A 20,569-nucleotide genomic window follows, 5' to 3' on the forward strand; every position below is an offset into this window, starting at 1 on the left:
ATCGAGCGACAGCGGGCGTTTGCTCGCGAAAGACAGCGAGGCCGGAGGGCCGATTCGTCTGTACGACAACGTGAAGCAGAAGCCAAGCTTCAACGAAGAGAGTAAAATTTCCAGCTTCGTCAGGCTCAACAACAGCGAAGGAACGCGAATCCTGCGGTTAAAGTTCGGGAAGCTCAAACGAAACGGCAGAAAAGGCAAGCTAACCCTAATTTGGTTAAAGGTCAAATGCAAACTGCATGCAAACGTAGGCAAGCGAATCCCCAACTTCAAGTTCGAGACACACAAGCGAAACGTCAGAAGAGAGAAGCTAACCCCCAGGTGCGGCAACGTGAAGCGGAGATGAGACAGCAGCAGCGGCAGCTACCCGAGACCGGCGGAGTGGTCGCCCGATTCAAGCGGGACTTCCGAGATCGATCCTTTGGCCATAGTTGTAAGTTGTGTTATAGGCTGTGCTTCAATAAGGCATTGATGAAGATCGGCAACATTTGCAACCCTGAATCGAGAGCCAATGCCCCACAGGTATACTCACAACAATAACAGAAGGGAAACACTGGCCAATCACTGCTCCGCACTTCCGACAGCTTTCACGTTGAGTAGAACTGCATCCATTTTTTTTTTCCAGTCTATCTCTCCTACGTATGACTATACATGTCAAAGTCCTCTTTCAGTCGACTGACAATATCCAAGTGAACGTCGCCTGTGTTTTCAACTTCATGAAAATGTTATTTTAATTGTTCACTAATAAACCGTAGCGCCGCTTCGTTTTTATAATGTTACCGCTGTCATTTTAAATGCTACTAAGCGTTACATTTCACGTTTTACCCAGTGCCTATAGATCATCCCAAAACTTTCTTGGGATCTTCTTATCGTTACTTCGAGTCTCTGCCAACCACCGGTCACTTTACAAAGTACATCTTTTCTTGAACAATTACGTGTGGGCTATTCTTCAGTTTTATGTATTCTTCCCATTTCTCTCTCATCTACTCTAGCGGCTTATTTTCTTTTTTTCACCTTTTTGGGTTTCTTCCATGTTTTTCCTTGGTCGCTTCATACTGCATTCTTTACATGCATATCCCACACAGATTTTGACTTCCTTTTGGCCGTAGAATGATTTTCAATTATTTTGGAATTAATCTTCCCCTGAACTACCGCTGTTACCAACGTCCTTGATTTTTTTACGCTTCCTTCACAAGCTTTTTCATTCAGTTTGCTGTTGTCGTCCAATGTATGTCACTCGTGTACTGGGTTTTCATGCCTCGCGTCTGCACAACACATTCATGTTCGCACCAAACATTGCTGTTAATTAACCTCTTACAGTCGCTAATGATAATATTTATCTCTTCATGCATTTCCATGATATTAAATGTTTCTTTTTTCATGCAAAGTAACCGACAGTAATTAGTGGCCGGTGGTAGTTTTACATTAGCATAGACTACCCTCGGAGCCTATGCTACAATACCTGTGGCCCTATAAAGTATATTGCGCGACTGCGGAGGAGCGGAAGTGCATATGCAGGTAGCATGCGGTACCGTCGACGTCGAGTGTAAGGACATCACGTGATGAACAGGCTGTTCCTCTCATATTCTTGCCGGGAATGCCCCGCAACAACTAGCGCAACAAGACGTATACGCGTTCCATGCTTGATAAACGCACTTTCTTTACGCAGCCGATCCGTATAGCAAGAAATAAAGGACGTCTGCTCTGTGCCCAATATGGTGTGCGGCGTGATGGCGTCCGGGGTGTCCATGGCACAACCGCACACTCCAACTCCCTTGCGTCGATCTTGTACGGAATGCGCGTCAGCGCGCTGCAGATAAACTTGCGTTGTCCCGAGTTCAGCTGGTAAACCCCAACCGCAACGTGTAATTTACGTGGATGTATACATACTACCATCTCCGCCATCAAAGCCTGGAATGAAGACTTTCTTCTTTCTGGAAAATTGCGCTGCTTCATTTGTAATCATATACCGGGTGCTTTAGACACTCCGCTTAGGAAGACAAAATAGCATGCATACAGGCGGCGTGAATGTTCAGTGCACGATATGCGTTGAGGGCAAGTGTCAACGGAAGGGGCCCTTCATACTGCTACCTGCTACGCCTGGACGATGACTAGTGTTCCACACTCAACCACATGCAGGGCCGCATTTCTGTCTTTATGTGCTGAATTAATTTCCTTTAAAACGGCAGGCACAGCCAAACTGCCCTTCAGAACGGACTAAAAATATTTGCATTCAGTCATGACTAGCACGTCGCAAATGTCCGCTTTCAGACTGTTTTTTTTTAAATAATACTAACGAACTGGACCATACACATCATACTTGGTCTTTCTCTCTCATTCTCTATATTGTGACAATATCGAGGGTCAAGGAACTGTTTGGGTGTGCTTTACATATTACTTGTGTTTTAAGAGCAACCCATGGATGCTTATTCTGTTTACTCTGGTCGTGTTATTCATTCAGCGTTCCCTCTCTTTCAAGATTATGATTTGTAGAATGGCATAGAGCTCAGAACTATTGACAATAAACGGCGCGTTAGTGTCAACAGTTTCGAGTTTTTGAGACAGCTCTTCAGTTCAGGTTAATAACTCCTCTTCTAGTGTGGCCGCAAGGGCTTGACACATTTTATCTTCGTTTACAAAAACTCGACACGACCAAGTCGAGTCAGAAGTCTAGCTGACACAGCCCGACCGGATTACGCTTACATACGTCTTAGCAAGCAGGCTTGGCGAGTCTAGAGTTACTGTATATAGCTCCCTTTACCTTAAGGAAGCCATATACAGTAACTCTAGGCGAGTCAACCTACCTGTTGTTGGCGGGTTGACCGAACACGCCTCGACGCTTACTCAGTCAGACCCGCTAGCATTTACGTGAACCCAACAGCCGATTTTCAGCCTGATGAGCCGTCTCCGTCCAATTTTGTCGGGTTCGTGTAAAGATCCTTTTTGTCCAAATGTTGTCAAGACCGCGGACACGTCGTATAGCTGGTGGTCGTCGGGTGAAAGCTGCTATGGGATTTCCTTTCAACAAAATGGGGACTCGCGCAAGAATGGCATCTGTACTACAAAAAGAATACTACACAAATTATTGTATGCCTGTAGTAGAGGTCTCATGTTCGCTTCCTGTGTTCTTGATCGTCTTTTGTAATCATACTGCGCGATCTCACCAGCGCAGTCATTAGAGCTCTCAGCCCATGATTTTTTTGTGCCGCTGTCCAAGTAGCCCTTTCGTAATGGTTATCTGTTATCCCGCGCAGATAAAACGTTACCTTGATGTCTCTACTTACCACATGAAAGCCAGTCAGCCACTCACCTTAACAACCCGTAGCGAGAAGGGGAACTTCTGTAGGGAGCAGTTTGTCGAGTACTGTCTGAGGCACTTTGACGCCAGCTAATCGCTTCGCGCATCTTCTCAGATTGCCACGCTGAATAAAAAAAAATTCACGCGGGAACTTCTCTTGGATTTGGCTAAGTATGCGCAAGCATTGTGCCACTTGTCATCTCCACGCAGCCCGGTGTCATTATCAGTGTTATGAAACTTGATACTGCCAGTACAAACGACAGTGCGGACGGTGGTGCGCTAATGACGTTCCGATCATTATAAACCGTTATCGCTCTTTAGTGCCTTATCCATCCGCGTAGAACCATTATGAACCGTGATCAAACGTACTCCATCGACGGCTGCATATGAAACGGCCGCACGGACCGTATCAATTGAAAGCGATCCGCGATGCTGACGGAGAGTGCCGACTGCTGATAGCTTGGCGCGCTGTGTTCTCGCCGCTTACTTAGCGTTGTAAAGGGACGCGCGGGCCCGTATCTTGAAAGCGATCTGCGAAACGGGCAGAGTGCGGTGCGACCTGAGAGCTCCGTGAGCGATGTCTGTGTTCTCGCCGCTTCGTTCGCGTTGAAGCGACAGGCAGCACGAAGGTAAAGTCACTCGCTGCTGCGGGCTCTATCTTGAAAGCGATCGTCTGACGTGGTGGATGGAGGAACGGACGGTTTTCTCGTTGGGTAAGCATAGAAATGTTTACGCATTTAAATGCTTAAGACGGAATGCTCAGACTGCGAGAACACGCGCGAGGAAAATCAGCACTAGCTGTCGCACGTACAAACAAATGCCCTTGTCTCGACGTTTGTTGATTTTCCCATTTCCACTGACGGCAGCTATACTCTGTAGGAAAATCGCGCATATGCCCCGAATGAACAATCTTTAGGCTATCACGCAGCACCCGTGTACTTAGCCAACAACGTACCAGTGGCCTCAGAAATAAGGTGAATTGCATCAATGGGCCGCGACGCAAAGATTCGTGCGTAGTTTACATTTATTTTCGCTACAGACGCGTCGCCCAGACTTTTTCCTTTCTTTTTTTAATTGTTTCTCACTGACCACTGCACCTCAAGGAATCTAGTTTCAGATTTGGTGCGGGGATGTTACATTTAGACAGCTCTAACTGCCGGTAACTGTGTTCCCACTTCACGACGTTCGTAATCAGGCGTAAATTGTGCATCGGCACTCCATCACAACGTCCGCTTATTAATATTATTTACACCACGCTAGATTTAAGCTTGAATGCTCCCGCGTGCCGCAACCAGGCGGAAGAATGTCTCACAAGAAAGTCACAAAAATGTCACAAGAATGTCTCAGAGACTGTCGACAGGGCCTGTTTTCTCTAGTAGCCAACTACCTAACAATAGTGAAATTTTTAAAACATTGCCCTTTCATATACCTCTCAAACAACAGCTACCTGGGCATCGCTATTATGCCCCCTGGACCTGCGTGAGCACTTGCTCAAACGCACTAAGGATTGTACCCACACGCAACAATGCAGAGAGGTTGTTGTCTTGCGTCCTGATGGAAACGTCCATTAGCTGAGATTGTTAAGCGTCAATCGAAAGTTTTTCAGTAGTTAATTTCGTTTCAATTGCTTGGAGATGTATGTCGCGCTGGAAGATTTTCGCGAAGGAAGAACGCACTCGTGTATCATTCGCTTTGAAAGCTGATTGAAATAGCATAATGGCATCATACTTGCCTTTAGTGCCATCATCTAATTCAAGGATAAATATCTCATAAAACTTGCGTTGAATCATACCCTAAAAAGAAAGGTCAGAACAGATGACTGGCACTTCAATGCCGCTCAGCTAATTTCCTTCATGACATTATCTCGTTGACAGTTGCTTTTATGTTTTTTTGTTGTTAAACGTATGCCATCACTTCGTCACAATGAGCGTCTGAAAAGCTCTGTATATAAATTATTACTCCTTTAATCATGCTGGAGGGATAGCGATAACCAGAAGAAACAGCCCCAAAGTGCGCGGCACACTGGCTGCCGCCACAACTCGCACACAATCTTCACTGACAGCTAATTTTCGTAAGTGGTTATTATTATAACTATTTTTGCAACACTCAAAATATGGTGTGAGCCTGTCAAAAAAGATTACTAATTGTAACTAATAGTTGTCTGTCCTTGTATTCTAATGCAGTGCAATTTGCGCGACATAGACAGCATCAGGACACGCTCTCCTTTACCTTGCCACCTTACGAAATGTCTTTCTTTTTCCCGCATAGTGCTTGCGCACACCTCATCAACTCGAACAGCTGTTTTATTGTTATGCCCTAGTATAAACTAGAGCGGGTGCTTGTTCCCGTTAGTCTGTGTTTCCTGTCTCCCCGTTTCTCTTTCTCTCTCCGTCTCTCTCGGTGCGTATGTGAGTGTGCGTGCGTGTGTGTGTGTGCATGCGCGTGCCTACGGGAGAGCAACCGATCTGGCACCAAAGCACAAACTCGCCCATAAGTCACAGCAAAGGTAGCATTCTTTGACGGTTTTTTCATACATGTTGCAAAATATAACAAGGCAAATATTACACTGAACCATAATCACCTTATTACTCTAAAAGCACATCACTTCCGTAGCCTTCATTTTCAGCCCCCGTGACATCGATGGTCGGCGAAGGTACAGAGGACGTTGTTGTGTAAGTGACAGAATAATAAACGCCCTTACTCAACGAAATATGCAGGGTGTTCTATTAATGTGAGAGCGTTACTTGGCTCATTGTGCGACCCCGCCGTCATCAGAAAGCCGTGGCAGAAAAGCCATGGCAGAAAAACAGCACACAAATTACGTCATCTTCATATAACTAAAAAAAAAAACATTCATGCAGAAACACCACTAGAGTTGTCTAAGTATGCGTAAGCATTGTGCCGCTTGCTCATCTCCACGCAGCCCGGTGTCATCATCAATCTTATCAAGCCTGATCCGACCAGTGTATACACTTATCAACACTTAAAGGCCGTTATCAACCTTATCGCAATTTATCCGATCCTTAATTATCCACCCTTATCTCTCCTTATCAACCTCATCTAAGATGATCCAACCCTTACAACTACTGTCGGTCCTTATCAACCTTATCGGACTTGATCTTACCGTTATCGACCCTTATCGGTCCTCATCAACCTCATCAGAATTGCTTCGGTCATTATAAGCCCTTATCGCTCTTAAGCACCTTATTCATCCTCGGGAAACCATTATCAACCGCGATGAGACCCATATAACCTCCCATCACTCCTTAACATCCGTATCAACTCACTGACTGCTTATCTGTCAGTGTTGTGCGACGCAAAGAGCATGTGCCCTCAGAGATTGGTAGCATTTCGGTCGGTGAAGTGACGCCCCAACGGAAGGCGCATCCCGCGACCACGGAAACGCATCGGGGATGTGGCGTGTTTGACATCAAATTTTCGGAAAGTCGGAATTTTCGTGATATCTACAATGCTCCAAGTCGGCTCTACATGTGGTCCTGGAGATGGCTTTTATTCCACCATCCCCAAATCTTTCAAGAAAGCCTTCATGAAAACTGTTCTCCTTTGACATTTCTTTTGTACCGCCGGTACAACACATTCATATGAATCAGACATATTCGCCTTCTGCAAGCTTGGGTGTTAGCCCTGTGAAACACATCACGTAGTTTACTCACATTTTCAGCAAAGTAATAGTTTACTGTTTCAGAAATTAGCGTATGACCATGAACTGTAGTTATATTGATGGATACTCTTGCTAAAATGAAAGTTTTGTCATCTCAACCGCAAGCTCAAACAGCAGCGGTGGGAAAGTGAATATTGTCACAAGGGGGCAGCAATGTGTATTGATGTATTTGCCGAATGTTTTGAAATAAAAAAATTGGGTATTCGCCCTGTGGATAAGACATCTGGCTTCTCAGCACGGGGTAGTAAATTGGAAACTCACCACCGCCAACGTTGTTTTTTTTTCCTTTCGGATTTATTTTGTTTCTTACATTAATTTATTCATAGCGATTCGTCTTACCTGGCGGACGGACGGGTTTCCTCGTTGGGTTATAGGCACAGAATTGCGTACTCGTTTAACAAAAGTGGCCACGGTGAGGATTCGATCCTCGGCCCCACCTCCACTGCTGCCGCTCCGCAGCCGAGCACGTAGCCTCGACGTCCTCCTCGCCCGCCGCTCCGTACAGAGTGGAGACAACTGAGACGTCTACTACGGCGTTCGGCAGGTGAATGGCGGACGCCTTAGGGAAGCGCTGCCGGCGCTCCTCGCGTGCCCAACGTCGTAGTAGACGCTGCGGTTGTCTCCACTCTGTACGGAGCGGCGGGCGAGCAGGACGTCGAGGCGCACTATAGAGCGCTAACCACTGCGCCACCCTTGCAACAGGCGACAGTAATGAATATCTTCGAGGCTGTGCGCGTGGTTAGGCGCTGTCTGGCGGGCGGTTCACTAGATGGAGCATGATGGGAGTCGCTGTTAGTCGCTCTCGCCGCTGTTGACTCTTCATCGCCCGAAGTTGAATCACTCGAGTCTACATCGTCACGCGAGGCGTCAGCAAAGCGTGGCCGGAGGCGCCAGTTCACTGCCGACGAAGTACGAGACCATCGCAACTCAGCGAAATGTGCGAAGCGAGTTGCTGCCGCGAAACAACGTTCACCACTCAAGCCCCCGACAACGCGAAAGGCAAAGAGAGCACGCTGAGCTGCAGCGGCTGCAGCGCGGCAGTATGCATCCCCTAAAGTCCCGGACAACGCAAATAAAGCTCAACTGAGAGATCTCAATATGGCCGGTTTGTCGTCATGTGTTGTTCCGACCTCATAAGCAGCAACTTTACACGCGGAAACATAAAGCAACAGCACTGAACTTAGCAACATTTCGCCGCTACACTAAACTCAGCGACATAACTCAACGACAAGTAATGCTCTCGAAATTACTCATAATAAGAATTGCTTAGGTGCCCCCATAGTTTTTTTTTTTGTAACTGCACCAAATTGTTTAAAATTGCCTGTAGCAGATAGTACAATTATAACTTTTGATCTAAATTGCCCGACGAGGCGGCTATTACTTGTACGAGAAATCAGAATGCTTAATCGAATAATTAATATACGTGCGCTAATAACATGTTAATTAATTACTTTACGGCACATAATCAATATACGAATTTTAGCTAGTCAGCATGCAAGGCATATCGACGTAGAACGAATTCTGAGGATGGCACCTATTTCAAGATATGCGCCGTCAAACTTGCGGTAAAAATCGTGTCGTCGGACACCTTGAAAACTAATATCTCTAAACTGGCGTAGTCCTGAGAATTCGTTCTAAGTCGATATGCCTTGCGTGCTCACTAGCTGGAATTCGTATATTTAAATATGTGCTGTAAGGTAAGTAATTAAAAGGTAATTGGCGCAATTACGTTAATTCTTCAATCAAGTATTTTTATTTCACATAGAAGTAACGGCCACTTCATCCAGTAATTTATATCAAGGGTTATAATTGTGCTATATGCCACAGACAACCTTAAAAAATATTGGTGAAGCTAAAACAAAAAAAGCACCCTGTATTTATCCGACTGATTTTCGTGGTTACCGCCGCATTTGTCCGTCTGTCTCTCTTGCATTTATATGTACAATCTAGAATTTTCTCATGACCTCACTATCGTCGTTACATCCCCAGGTGCAACCTAAGCTGCGAAGCGCTCTCTTCAACTTGGCGTTGCTCTTGTCGGAGCAGCAACGACCTATGGAAGCCATGAGGTTCCTGAAAGATCTCCTAAAGGTTAGATGCCCTTTCCACATCTGTGCTTTGGCATCTCTTCGCTACGCTTCTGAATTCCTACTCAGGGGGCCTTTTGGAAACACCTGCGAATCGGGAACCTCAACAGATGCTTAAATAACGCAGGGGACCTTGGAAGCGTAACTTGAATGTACACGCCCGGTAGCTCTCGAATAATATTTTCGTACTTACACCTTGACTGGTATTGTGTGCATATATTTTATGCCACTATACCATTACAACTTGTTTCGAGTAGCTTTCGTTCATTTCATTTATTTGGCGTCTGTTACGCTTCCAACTTCTCTCATTGTTGCCTCACGCCTTACTTTTGTTTATTCTTTTTTTAGCATTACACAGCATGCTTTTTTTATCGTTCTATTCGTAGCAAAAAGCTTGTTCATTAGCTTCTTCAAGCCAGTCATTGCGAACAAGCTCTCATTATCGTTTTAATGTGGTACAATGCACGACATAACGAGAGGCAACCCGTTCCCCCGAAATCGAGCTGTGTTCCGGCGGTCACGTACACACGCGCAAGACTGGCGCGTAAGCTGCGCAAGCCGAGGCGCGCGACATGGCAGCAACCAGGGCTTTCTTGGCAGCGGCCGCGGGGCCGTGGAGTCCCTACTGGCCTACGCCGACGCTGCATATGTCCTCGCGCATGCAGGCTTACTGGGGCGTTTCTTTGTCCCCCTCCTCTCTTCTCTCCCCTTGGTCCAGTACCACCCGAACCACATCAAGGGCTTAGTACTGCTCGGAGACATCAACGTCAATCACCTCAAGGATTTGGAGGCAGCCGAAGAGGTGAGTCTCGAAGATTAGCGGCTCCGGCCCTGGGTGCCTAATCCCGCGCAAACAGAAGGAAGCGCAACTAAGGCGACGAGGACGGAACGCCGTACGGGACGTCCAATCAAACAAAGCAAATCCCCGCCAGCACTGTCACAGGCACGCTCGCGAACGAGTGGAATGCATCACCGCGCGAGCGGTTCCCTTCCCTCGCCCCGCACTGCCCGCGCTTATCCGCTGCTGGTGACGCGGGGCCACTCTACTTCGTGTCTGCCCTGAGGCCCGGCAATCTTTACCGTCAGCGTGAAATTCCCGTCGAATCATTTCTTTTTGTTCTCTCTCTTGCTTTGTATGTCTTTCTTTATTTTTTTTTTGGGGGGGGGGGGCAGCTTAACTAGAGCATTACGCAAAGCAGCCTTGGTGTGAAGTGGCAGATGGACGAAAGCGAAAGGAGTCGTAGTGCGATAAATAAATATCGAATGGAAGGAAAGTATATATTGTGGCCGCAAGACTATAACTGAGAAGTTCATGCACTTCGTAAAACGAAGTGTTGATATATATATATATATATATATATATATATATATATATATATATATATATATATATATATATATATATATATATATATATATATATATAAGCACGAAGCAGAGCATTCAATAATTACGTCTGCGTTCTCTTTGGTGCCTCTACATATTTATTTATGCTGACGCGAAGGAGAGGATCACTGCAAGCCGCGACAGCTTCTTGTTTTTTTTTTCTTTCCTGACTTGTCGGCTTGCTAAACAAATATTTCTGAACACACATAGTATGGTTAGAAAGAATCACGAACTGGCTGGCATAGTAACCGGATCTGAGCTCTGCTTTTGAGCTGAGCTGCTGATTGTGATCTTAAAGTGTTTCCTCGCATTCCAAAATATAAGACGTTCTTGGTCGTGCTCTGGTGCTTAGAGAAACATGTAGCACTCTTATCCTGCATACTGCGAGTAACAGTAGAAGTGGAAGCGCTTGCGTATGCCGGTCTTAAATATCACACAGCACTTTTTGTAAAGGATGCTCTGCCTCATGCCTCATTTGAATGCAAGAAAGCCAACTTGAAAGAGATAATTGTGAAGAATTTTGCTACGTCTTTTCTAAAGAGGCGAATGACAGTTAAGCAAAAATTTCTCAATTACCTAATTATATTGTAAATAAATGTAACTACTCGCTGCTTATCAGGACAACAAAGTGGGATAGTTGGTAATGATTCATTGCTAGTGATACTACTCGAAGTGGCCCTGAAACACGTTTTACCGAAGTCGAGAAATGCATTTGAAGTTAAAATAAGCTATTCCAGAAATACTTTGCAGCAAAATACGTCAGTGCATTCAGCAGAAGCGGAGTTGTTAGCAATCAGAGATTACCTTTGATATCCTTCGCGGAGCTCCCGCTCCTTCTTGAAAGTTCTTCACTGCGAAGGCTACGGCGGAGCGGTGTGTGCTCGCAACGCTCCGTTTACTGAACGTCACCAGAGCGCGCAGTTCAAATTCGATTTTGGATATTCACGTAGACGCCCCTATTTCCGATTTTCTCGCCTACGACGCGCCAAACGCCAAACGCGGTTGTACTCGGCGAGCCGTAGTGAGCCTTGCGAGCTAAAGCCCCTCTGGGCTGTATTGCGAGCAGGCTCGTCGCGGCATCCCGCGGCGGCCGCGGTATTCACGCTACGTAGCAGACGCAGCTACACGCAACTGTAGTGCGCATGCGCAGCGCTTGCTTCGTGCATAACATGGCTGGAGTGCGCGCTCACGCTCCTGTGCTCCAGTCTGGCGTGTGCTACGTAATGCGAACCGGCTTTGTCCAGCACCAGCTTGACCGACGGATAGTAGCAACATTTTGAAGCGCTGTCAATCGCTCACTACGAAACGATGTCTGCCGACGACGTCAGCCAAGAGCAGCCAGGAGTGAGCGTGCGCTGACAAGCGAACGTGGGGTCTGACCTTAATATTCGTGTGGTTCGCGGCCAGTTGAGTCATCAAAACATTTCGAAATCAGCGAAAGTTTAATTCCTACGGGGGCGACCGCGGCCGAGCGTGAACAGACCGGCTCCTTCTGGAAGTACGTAATTATTATCGAAATTTCGAAAGCAGATTTTCGCTTATTTCAGCATGTTTAGTAAACTACGTCAAATAATATATACAGCAACAGTAGGAAGAAGCGCACTGATACAATTACCCTTCTTGATTGATGTCAGCTGGTCAATAGCAGCCGTCTATGGGGATTTTGCATATGACGACACGTGCGAGCCACCAGCAGCTTCGAAACGGGTGAGGATAAGGCCTCGTTAGGAAAGAAAAGAGAGCGTTTGAGAAATAGTTGGACTTCAGGCTCAGTTTGTGAGCTCCACGAGCCACGCATGACTGCAAAATTTGGCTTCGCAGCAGCGTATGCTCTCCGCGGACTGTGTTTTCTTAAAACCAAACCCGATGGTTGTTGACACAAAAGCCGCATTTATTCAATGATTTCTCAGGGCTCTTTAGAAAGCAAATCAAATAAACTGTAAAATTTCCCCAAATGAAATTTTTCTTTTATATAGTTATTCACCGTTTACTTATCGATAAGTAAGTCTCATAGGTTATACCCTTATTCTTAAGCACGCCGTCATAAACAGAGCACTTTCTTTTTTTACCTATCTTTAGCTCCAGTCTTGAACGCAAAAGATCACAGTGTTTTGTTTTTTCTCGTGGCAGCATTCTCCAGACGATCACTGGCCAAACAAAAAAATACGTTTATTATGATAATACTTCAGTTATGTTACATCACTTTCTTTTTACTATCTAAACAAAAATCGCATTTTATCGTTTGAAGGATTACTGGCTCTAGATAGATACGAAATGTTTATTCTGGTCCATGCACCTCAAGGCCTTCTTGAAGATTATGCCACCGTAAGTTTGGCAAAGAAGCTCTTATCGGAGCAACCGTCAGCGCTGACTTTTTTTGACCGCCGATCCGTAGTGCGGGCGTGTTTGTGCAGCGCACCATCTCGGCTGTGTTGCGTCTTCTTTATCGCCCTCTTCTTCCAGCAGTCTGTTTATCATAACCGTGGTAGATGGCAAGCGTTTTTACGGCTGGTGAGCTGGTGTGCTGTTTATCATAAGTATGATGAGCGACAAGCGTGCTTATGGCTGGTTAGCCACCACTGTGCAGTGCCAAGGTTGTCTAAGATGCTTCTTTATATATATATATATATATATATATATATATATATATATATATATATATATATATATATATATATATATATATATATATATATATAAAAGGCATTGAGGCATTCACTTCGGTTTTCGGCATCTGCTTTCTCTATTCCTTATTTGTTTGTTCCTTAAACTTGGTTTCCAAGTGATTTTTATTGAGTATATTCGTTATTACTGCGACGGAGAAGTGCACCTACAGTTCTGGAGATGATAATGCTTTGTTCCGGTTAGTTGGGTTTGGTTTCTCGTGTTGAACATTAAATCTACAAATGCATCAAAGAGCGATCACATTATTGTAGCTTTGCACAGAGCTGCAGTAAGCGAGAGGCGCTCTCTTCGGGATCAACAGCGTGCCGCAGTGCCAGATGTAAGCGACAAGATTGTGCGGTGCGTTGTTTCGGGAAAAAGAAAAAAAAAAGGTCTACGAGATGCACGTATTCGCACCTGTGCGTGCGCCGTGGATAGTACGCGGAAGTAGTATATAAGCGAAGCCTGCTAGGAGACTGCGCAGGCCAATCTCCATGCGCCGCTCCTAGTACTAGAGGAACAGTCCCCGCGTTCAGACTAATTTTAGTACGTAAGAGCGTTCCTTCATTGACCGACGTTATAAGGCACCTTCTACTCATGATTGCGGTCAGTGCGGTAGCGAAGACATTGCTGCGGCAATTTTTAGTAGCGTACGGCACTAAGGTAAAAATTTTTTGTGCATTCCCAGGTAGTCGCCACTTACTTAAGACACACGACGAAAGTAAAGACGTGCAAATAGGCACGTGGAAACAGGCGTGATTTCGGCCTTTTGTTAGCTTTTTCTTTTCTTTTTCTTTTTTACACCGCGCGCGCGATATTCTCACTGAAACTGTTCCGCCTCCTGCGACACCTCCCCCCCCCCCCTCCCGCCTTTTCTGTGGCCACAGTGCTACCGCAGGATCCTGGCCCTGGACCCGGGCAACGTACAAGGCTCGCACAACCTGTGCGTCGTGTACGTGGAGCGCGGGGAGCTAAGCCGAGCCGAGCGCTGCTTCAAGCACGCCACCACGCTGGACCCGAACGCCACGTACATCCGCAAGCACCTGCAGGTCACGCAGACGCTGCTCAGGAACCGCTCGGTGGACGCGGAGCGCCGCTCAGGCGCCGCCCTCGCCGCGCCGCAACCGCCCGTCCTGCAGCCGTTCGCTTCCGCCGCCGCATCGGCCGCCAACGCGCAGTGACTCTGGACGGCCAGCAGCGGCAACCTTCGTGGCGAGAGCCGTGCGCCGTAGGATGCACTCCGAGAGTGGGCGCACGGCTCCACAGAAGAGCGCGACCAACGTTCGGGACTGTTGGCCAGCCAACGCGGTTGAAGGGTCCACCGCCACGCACCGTCGTGGGTGATCGCCCAGTGGCGACAGCTGCGAGTGCTCGCGAATCGTTTCCGATGGTGTTAGCAGGGGGCATCTGCCAGCGTTCCTGGTGGCCTCTGCGCGCTGTCGGCTTTGCGCAAAGACGTTCCGCTATGCTATGACGCTTGTGCGACGACCTCCAAATGTAGAAGACAAAGTGGAGGGAGGAAAGTCAATTTAGTGGTTGGACAAAAGCCACTCTAGCTGCATTTTTTTTTTCCTTTCGCTCCGAGAATGTAATTGTGCACCTCGCTGCACGGTGATACTTACAGTGGCACATTCCTCAGGTTACAGACCGTACAGTTGAACGAGTGGCGTATACATCGCTTGTCAGTAGGAGCATGTTGTTCACCATGCCTATTGAAAGTATGTGTTGTGAAGGCTGAACTATGAACGGATGTGTCAAAGGCAGGCTGCTGTCCGACTTCGGCTGAGGGACAGAGTACATGAACACTGTCAGCCTTCGTTATAGAATCGAATATTTTCGTCCAGACAATATGTAAAAGCAAGTTCCTAAATCCTTTGGTAAACCGGCTGCACAATTAGCGCGTATTAAACAGTAGGAAAGACCTTTCTTTTTCTTTCATATTTTTTCCAAGTTATTAATGTGTTATATAATCCTCTTGCCATAAAAATATATTTTGTAGTTGACATAAATTTCCTTTTTTTTTGTGTGTGTTAACTTGCAGTAACACGAAAGAAAAGTGCCACACCAGCTCCGTATAATAAATGTGAGACATCGGCAATTTGGGCCATGAATAGCTTGTTTATGGCTCACTGAGAAATATTGGCATTGCTTGCAATATGTACAAGAAAGCACCGATAGCTTGCATTGTTTTGCTCGTGACCTTTTGAAAAACAGTGAAATTGTTACATTTGCCTTCACTAAACTATAGCGTCAAGTTCGCCATTGTACAGCATAACACCCGGCGTTAATGTAAAAGAATTTCGTAGGTTATTCTCAGCGTGAGTGCTGCTGATGCACATAATTCGACCTTCTGTCTTCATTCACGGAACACAGCAAGAAAGCGCTCTCGTTTCTCTAAATGCATTTGCTTTTAATTTTAGAAGGAACAATAATAATCCTCAATCACACAGCTGCACAATACCATCGTGACTGATTCACACAGTCTATAGGGTCGCAACTTAAGTCTCAACACTGCATGCTTAAATAACTAAAATATCCTATTTATTCATACAAAGTGCCAAATTAGATGTACGTAAAGAAAGAATGAATAGTCTTCTTCTTTTTTTCTTTAGCACACTGGTACGGCTCTTCGATGCTTATTCACAGAACTATGTTTAATACCTGCTGCACTTTCTATATGCTCTTGTGCGGTAGTAGCGCAGCTGTTTAAAACCGAACTCGGGTGTATATTCATCATTACCGCCCTAAGTTCTTAACGGCTGAATGGTAACGAAGACTCCTGTTTATCTGCTCTTATTGTTTCCCATTCAATTAAGCATCATAGCATTTTATTCGATATTAGCGTTTTTTATAGCTACTGGTTCACCTCCGGGAGTCGCGGTAGTTCTTTTTTTTATCTACTCGTTACCACCGTCGTTAGCTGGATTATTTTGATAAGCACACTGCATAAGCAAACGAGTCATTAACTAATTTTCGTATGTTAACATTAAATAGCGCCGTAGATGACTACGGAAACGAACAAAATAGTCCAAATTCGGGCTATAAATAGATGGGGTTCAAGAAAAAGAACGTGATCAAGAAATTGCGGTGAATGAATGTCACAGACTGTATATTTGCACATTGTATTGCTGACCAGTGCTTGTGTTGCCAGCCGCTAACGAGACAAGTGATCTATATTTCGGCAACTTAAAGTGAAACATAAAAAAGTGCATATATATATATATATATATATATATATATATATATATATATATATTACGCTGTGCATATGCCGTTCGGATACTACAATGTGAACGCCTGTACATAACGCAAACGGTAGCTTGTACATACTATAGGGTGAATATCGGACGGTCATATATATGAGATGTGAAGTCGTTCTATTTTGGAGTATTGCGCAAACCACGACTCAACATCAACCAGGTATGTCTCTTGTCTATGTGCGGCGCATGTGTTATGACTGGTGCTTCTCAATGTACACTACAAGAAGAAAGAAAAAAAAAACTATCGTTGTACTGATCATGTGGATGGAGGCTGTTTAGCGGACGCAGGCATGCGGTGGATTGTACATAGATATACCGAGAAAGAGACAAAGAATTTTTCTATTAACTCAAGTGTGAGCCAGAAAACTGTTTTAGGGACCACGGTGGCACTTAGATAGAGCAAAACGTCGGCTCGGTAAGTCACTGATCTGCGCGCTCCAAGAAAAATTTGTTGCTTCTGCATTCCTTTCTACCCCCGCCCCCTTGTTTTTTTTTTCTTTTCTCCCAGCAGCAGCCGTTCTGCAGGATAGCGTCGCGTTGCGTGGACCGTCCGCTGTCGGCACTCAGCACCTTAAATATTGTCTATGCCTGTATGCTTGAGGTTTACGAATGACACTGGCCGCGTTAACTCACCGATGTGTGCACACTATTGCCGCTTTTTTGCACCCCCTCATCCCATTGCTTCATACTGTTTTGTGGTGCACGTAATTGCCTTATCGCCACCCCTTATTGCCTCTTCCCAAGTTTGGAAAGGTTGTGTTTATATTGTTCTCGTGTGTTGAATGCTTGAGCGAGCGCTGTCGCCGCTTTGCGTCTGTATTCTTGTTTCAATTCATTGCTGTCGGATGCGTAAGGAAAGACTTGCGGTGTTGTTGTCGCTTGTGTTTTGGCGAAATAATACAATATACTTCGTAATAAAGGCACACATAATGCTTTCACTCAGCTGTTACTTTTTGTTGTTTCCTCTCAATTAATAAAGAGACCTCCGGTTTACTCTACGTGTCCAACAACATAATTCGCAGCGTCCTTGTCTTCATGTTTCTTTAGCTATCATTCGCCTTATACGTATATGCACACATCATAGCGCCGGCCTTCATCCGTATCTGTCCCTACAGACGGAAGTCGAGGCCACGGATATACAGGAGCACTGTTGCGACGCCGTTTCTCGAACCTCGACCGACGTTACTATTGGGTAGCGTGGCCTTGTCGGCGAGCTGCAGACGTCCGGTAGATCATGGCGACCAGGCAAGGACGAGATGATTTCTAGTGCGAAACTTGCACTGTTTATTCAATGGTTCGTGAAGGATAACAAGAGAATGAATTAATTGAAAAAGTACATTGTGGGGCCCCTTAAATAGGCCCACTAAAATCGTAGGCGGCATCTTGGTCACGTCAACGTCACGTGACATGCACTGAGTTCTTTCGGTGCTTGGCGGCTGCTCTCACTTTCCCAGGTGAGTTTGCACGGGCTTGCCTCCTCTGGCAGCAACCCACGTAGTCTGCTCGGGAACAGGCGGCGGATCCCTTCTCCCGGTGAGTTGGCACGGGCTTGCCTCCTCTGGCGGCAACCCGCGGGTCCTGTTTGGTTCGCGGAAAGCGTTCTCCTCCAGAGTTGGACAGTTCGTGGAAAGGGTTCTCCCCTTGGTCGCACACACAAAGGGGCCTGTCATCACTGCGGGGCGCCTGCCAGACCGGCAACCACACGAAACAACCATAGCAAATTAGGAATCCATCCTCCGTTTCGGTTGAGCAGCGTCTTCCGAGCATCCTTTTTGCCCGGGGTGTTACACGCCAGCCGTAACAGCACCGACTCGCGCCTGGTAAGGCGTTCCAAGTATAGTGTTTCGATGATGCTTCGTGGTACAAATTATAGATGGCGCAGAAACTTGTAACCAACTAGGGGTTTTATAACCAACACCCAGAGCGGCGTCACCCGCAGCGGCTTGCCGTGAGATGTGCAGGGTTTTCTGTTCGTTGGCCGATTCACCGCTGGCCGTGAGTTTTCGCTGTTGCCCACGTGAGTGAGTGAGTGAGTGAGTGAGTGAGTGAGTGAGTGAGTGAGTGAGTGAGTGAGTGAGTGAGTGAGTGAGTGAGTGAGTGAGTGAGTGAGTGAGTGAGTGAGTGAGTGAGTGAGTGAGGAAAGTTTGTTGCAGGTCCGGCGAGGACGTGAACTCGTCCCGCACCCGGCTAGTCCCACGTCGGGAGCGGCAGGTCTAGCCCACCGGCCCGGTCGCGGGCACGCCGGACAGCCAGTATTTGCTTTTCTATAGCGGGGCTACGCAGAAGCGAGTCGCACTCCGTGATGAACTTGAGGTATGCCGACCCGCACTGCCAGAGCATGTGCGCTAGAGGGGAGGTCTGCCCGCAGGACGGGCAGGCGTCGTCACGATACACGTCGGGGTAAGCCTCGTGCAGAACGGACAGACACGGATATGTGCTGGTCTGTAGAAGTCTAAGCAAAACGGCTTGCGCCCTATTCAACTTGGGGTGAGGGGGTGGAAAGACCCTTCTGGACATGTAGAAGAATTTATTAACCTCGTTGTGGAGTAGCGGGAGCGTTCCTGTGGCCGTAGGGAGGAGGGGAGTCGGGGCTCCTTGCAGAGGAACCTCGTTCAGTGAGGTCACGCGCAGCCTCGTGAGCAGACTCATTGAGGTTCGGGGGAGCACCCTCGACCGACCCTACGTGAGCGGGAAACCAGTGAATTGAATGATGCGTGAGAGTATATGGACTCGAGCGGCTAAGAAGACGGGCAGCTTGCTTGGCGATGCAACCCTTCTGAAAAGCCCTAACTGCCGTTTTGGAATCACTATAGGTCTCGGACCCACGACCGTCTAGCAAGGCGAGGGCGATGGCGGCTTGCTCGGCGACTCCGGGGTCTGAAGTGCGAAAGGAAGCGCTACTGCAAATCTTGCCGCTGGAGTCGAGCACAACGACGGCAGAGGTCTTCCCATCGCTGTACTCCGGGGCGTCGACGAAGCTTGCTCTAATGTCTCGTTACTTGATCTGTTTGAGGATGGCTGCTGCTCTGGCCTTGCGACTGTCCTCGTTGTGGACGGGATGGACGTTTCGGGGCACAGGGGCCACTTCGAATTTGTCTCGAATGCATCTAAGGATCGGGGTACTGACCATCGGGAATCCCGCAGGGTGTTAACCCAGCTCTTCGAGGATGCGTTTGCCTGCCGCTGTGGTGCTCAGGCGAGTGAGTTGCGCGCGTTCTTGGGCTTCGGCAATCTCCTCGGCGGTGTTATGCACCCCCAGGTTGAGGAGATCCTCGATATGGGTCCTGATGGGTAGCCCGAGAGCCCTCTTGACTATTTTGCGAACGAGAGCGTTGAGCTTGTCTCGCTCCGCTCTGAGCCAGTTGTGCATAGAAATCGTTTACGTGAAGTGACATAGTACGAAGGCATTGATCAGCCTGAGGAGATTGTTTTCCTTCATGCCTCGGTGCCGGTTTGCAATTCTGCGAACGAGGCTGAAAGCGTTGTCCGTCTTTGCGATGATCTTGCGGAGAGCCGTTCCGTTCCCGCCGTTGAATTCGACAAACATGTCCAGGACCCGAATAACGTCGACCCTGGGTATCACCCCCCCCCCCGTCACAAGTGCGAAGACAGATGCTGCTTTCGGAGACTGGCTTCCAATCTTTTGGTCTGCCTCCCTTCTCTTTTCTGTAAAGCAGAAGCTCCGACTTGGCGGGGGAGCATCGAAGTCCTGTGGGGAGGAGATACTCCTCGATCACGTCGATCGCCTCCTGCATGGTTTCTTCGACTCTGCCCTCGCAGCCGCCGGAGCACGATAAGGTGATGTCGTCGGCGCAGATGGTGTGCATGATGTCCACGACGCGTGCCAACCTCTCGGAAAGACCAGTCATACAGATGTTAAACAGTGTGGAGGAGATGACGGCGCCCTGAGGAGTGCCCTGCCCTCCGAGGGGCACATCGTCGGAGCGCAAGTCCCCAACGCGAAGCTTGGTCTTCCTGTATGTTAGAGAAGAGCTGACGTAGCTGTGGAATATGGAATCGAGACCCAAGTTTGAAATTGTCTTTATGATGAAGGCGTGGAGCACGTTGTCGAAAGCTTTCTCGAGGTCCAGATCAAGCAAGGCATTGACGTCTCTGGAACGGCCATCCACAATCTGATGCTTGATTAATTTCATGGCATCCTGCGTCGAGAGTCCGGCGTGGAAGCCGATCATGT

At 47.3% G+C, this 20,569-nt stretch overlaps 1 protein-coding gene across 1 annotated transcript in view; it reads left to right on the top strand.

The window, feature by feature from the left end:
- LOC142563742 (protein O-mannosyl-transferase Tmtc3-like) overlaps positions 1-17,367 on the top strand; it is a 427,622-nt gene extending 410,255 nt beyond the window's left edge. The window contains exons 21-23 of the mRNA XM_075674346.1: positions 8,967-9,068; positions 9,783-9,866; positions 14,002-17,367. Coding sequence (XP_075530461.1) covers positions 8,967-9,068; positions 9,783-9,866; positions 14,002-14,295 — 480 coding nt within the window. The 3' untranslated portion in view covers positions 14,296-17,367. The remainder of the gene's footprint in view (positions 1-8,966; positions 9,069-9,782; positions 9,867-14,001) is intronic.
- Positions 17,368-20,569: the final 3,202 nt, after the last annotated feature.

Source organism: Dermacentor variabilis, chromosome 1, assembly GCF_050947875.1.
Source record: "Dermacentor variabilis isolate Ectoservices chromosome 1, ASM5094787v1, whole genome shotgun sequence".
Taxonomy (NCBI): Eukaryota; Metazoa; Arthropoda; class Arachnida; order Ixodida; family Ixodidae; genus Dermacentor; species Dermacentor variabilis.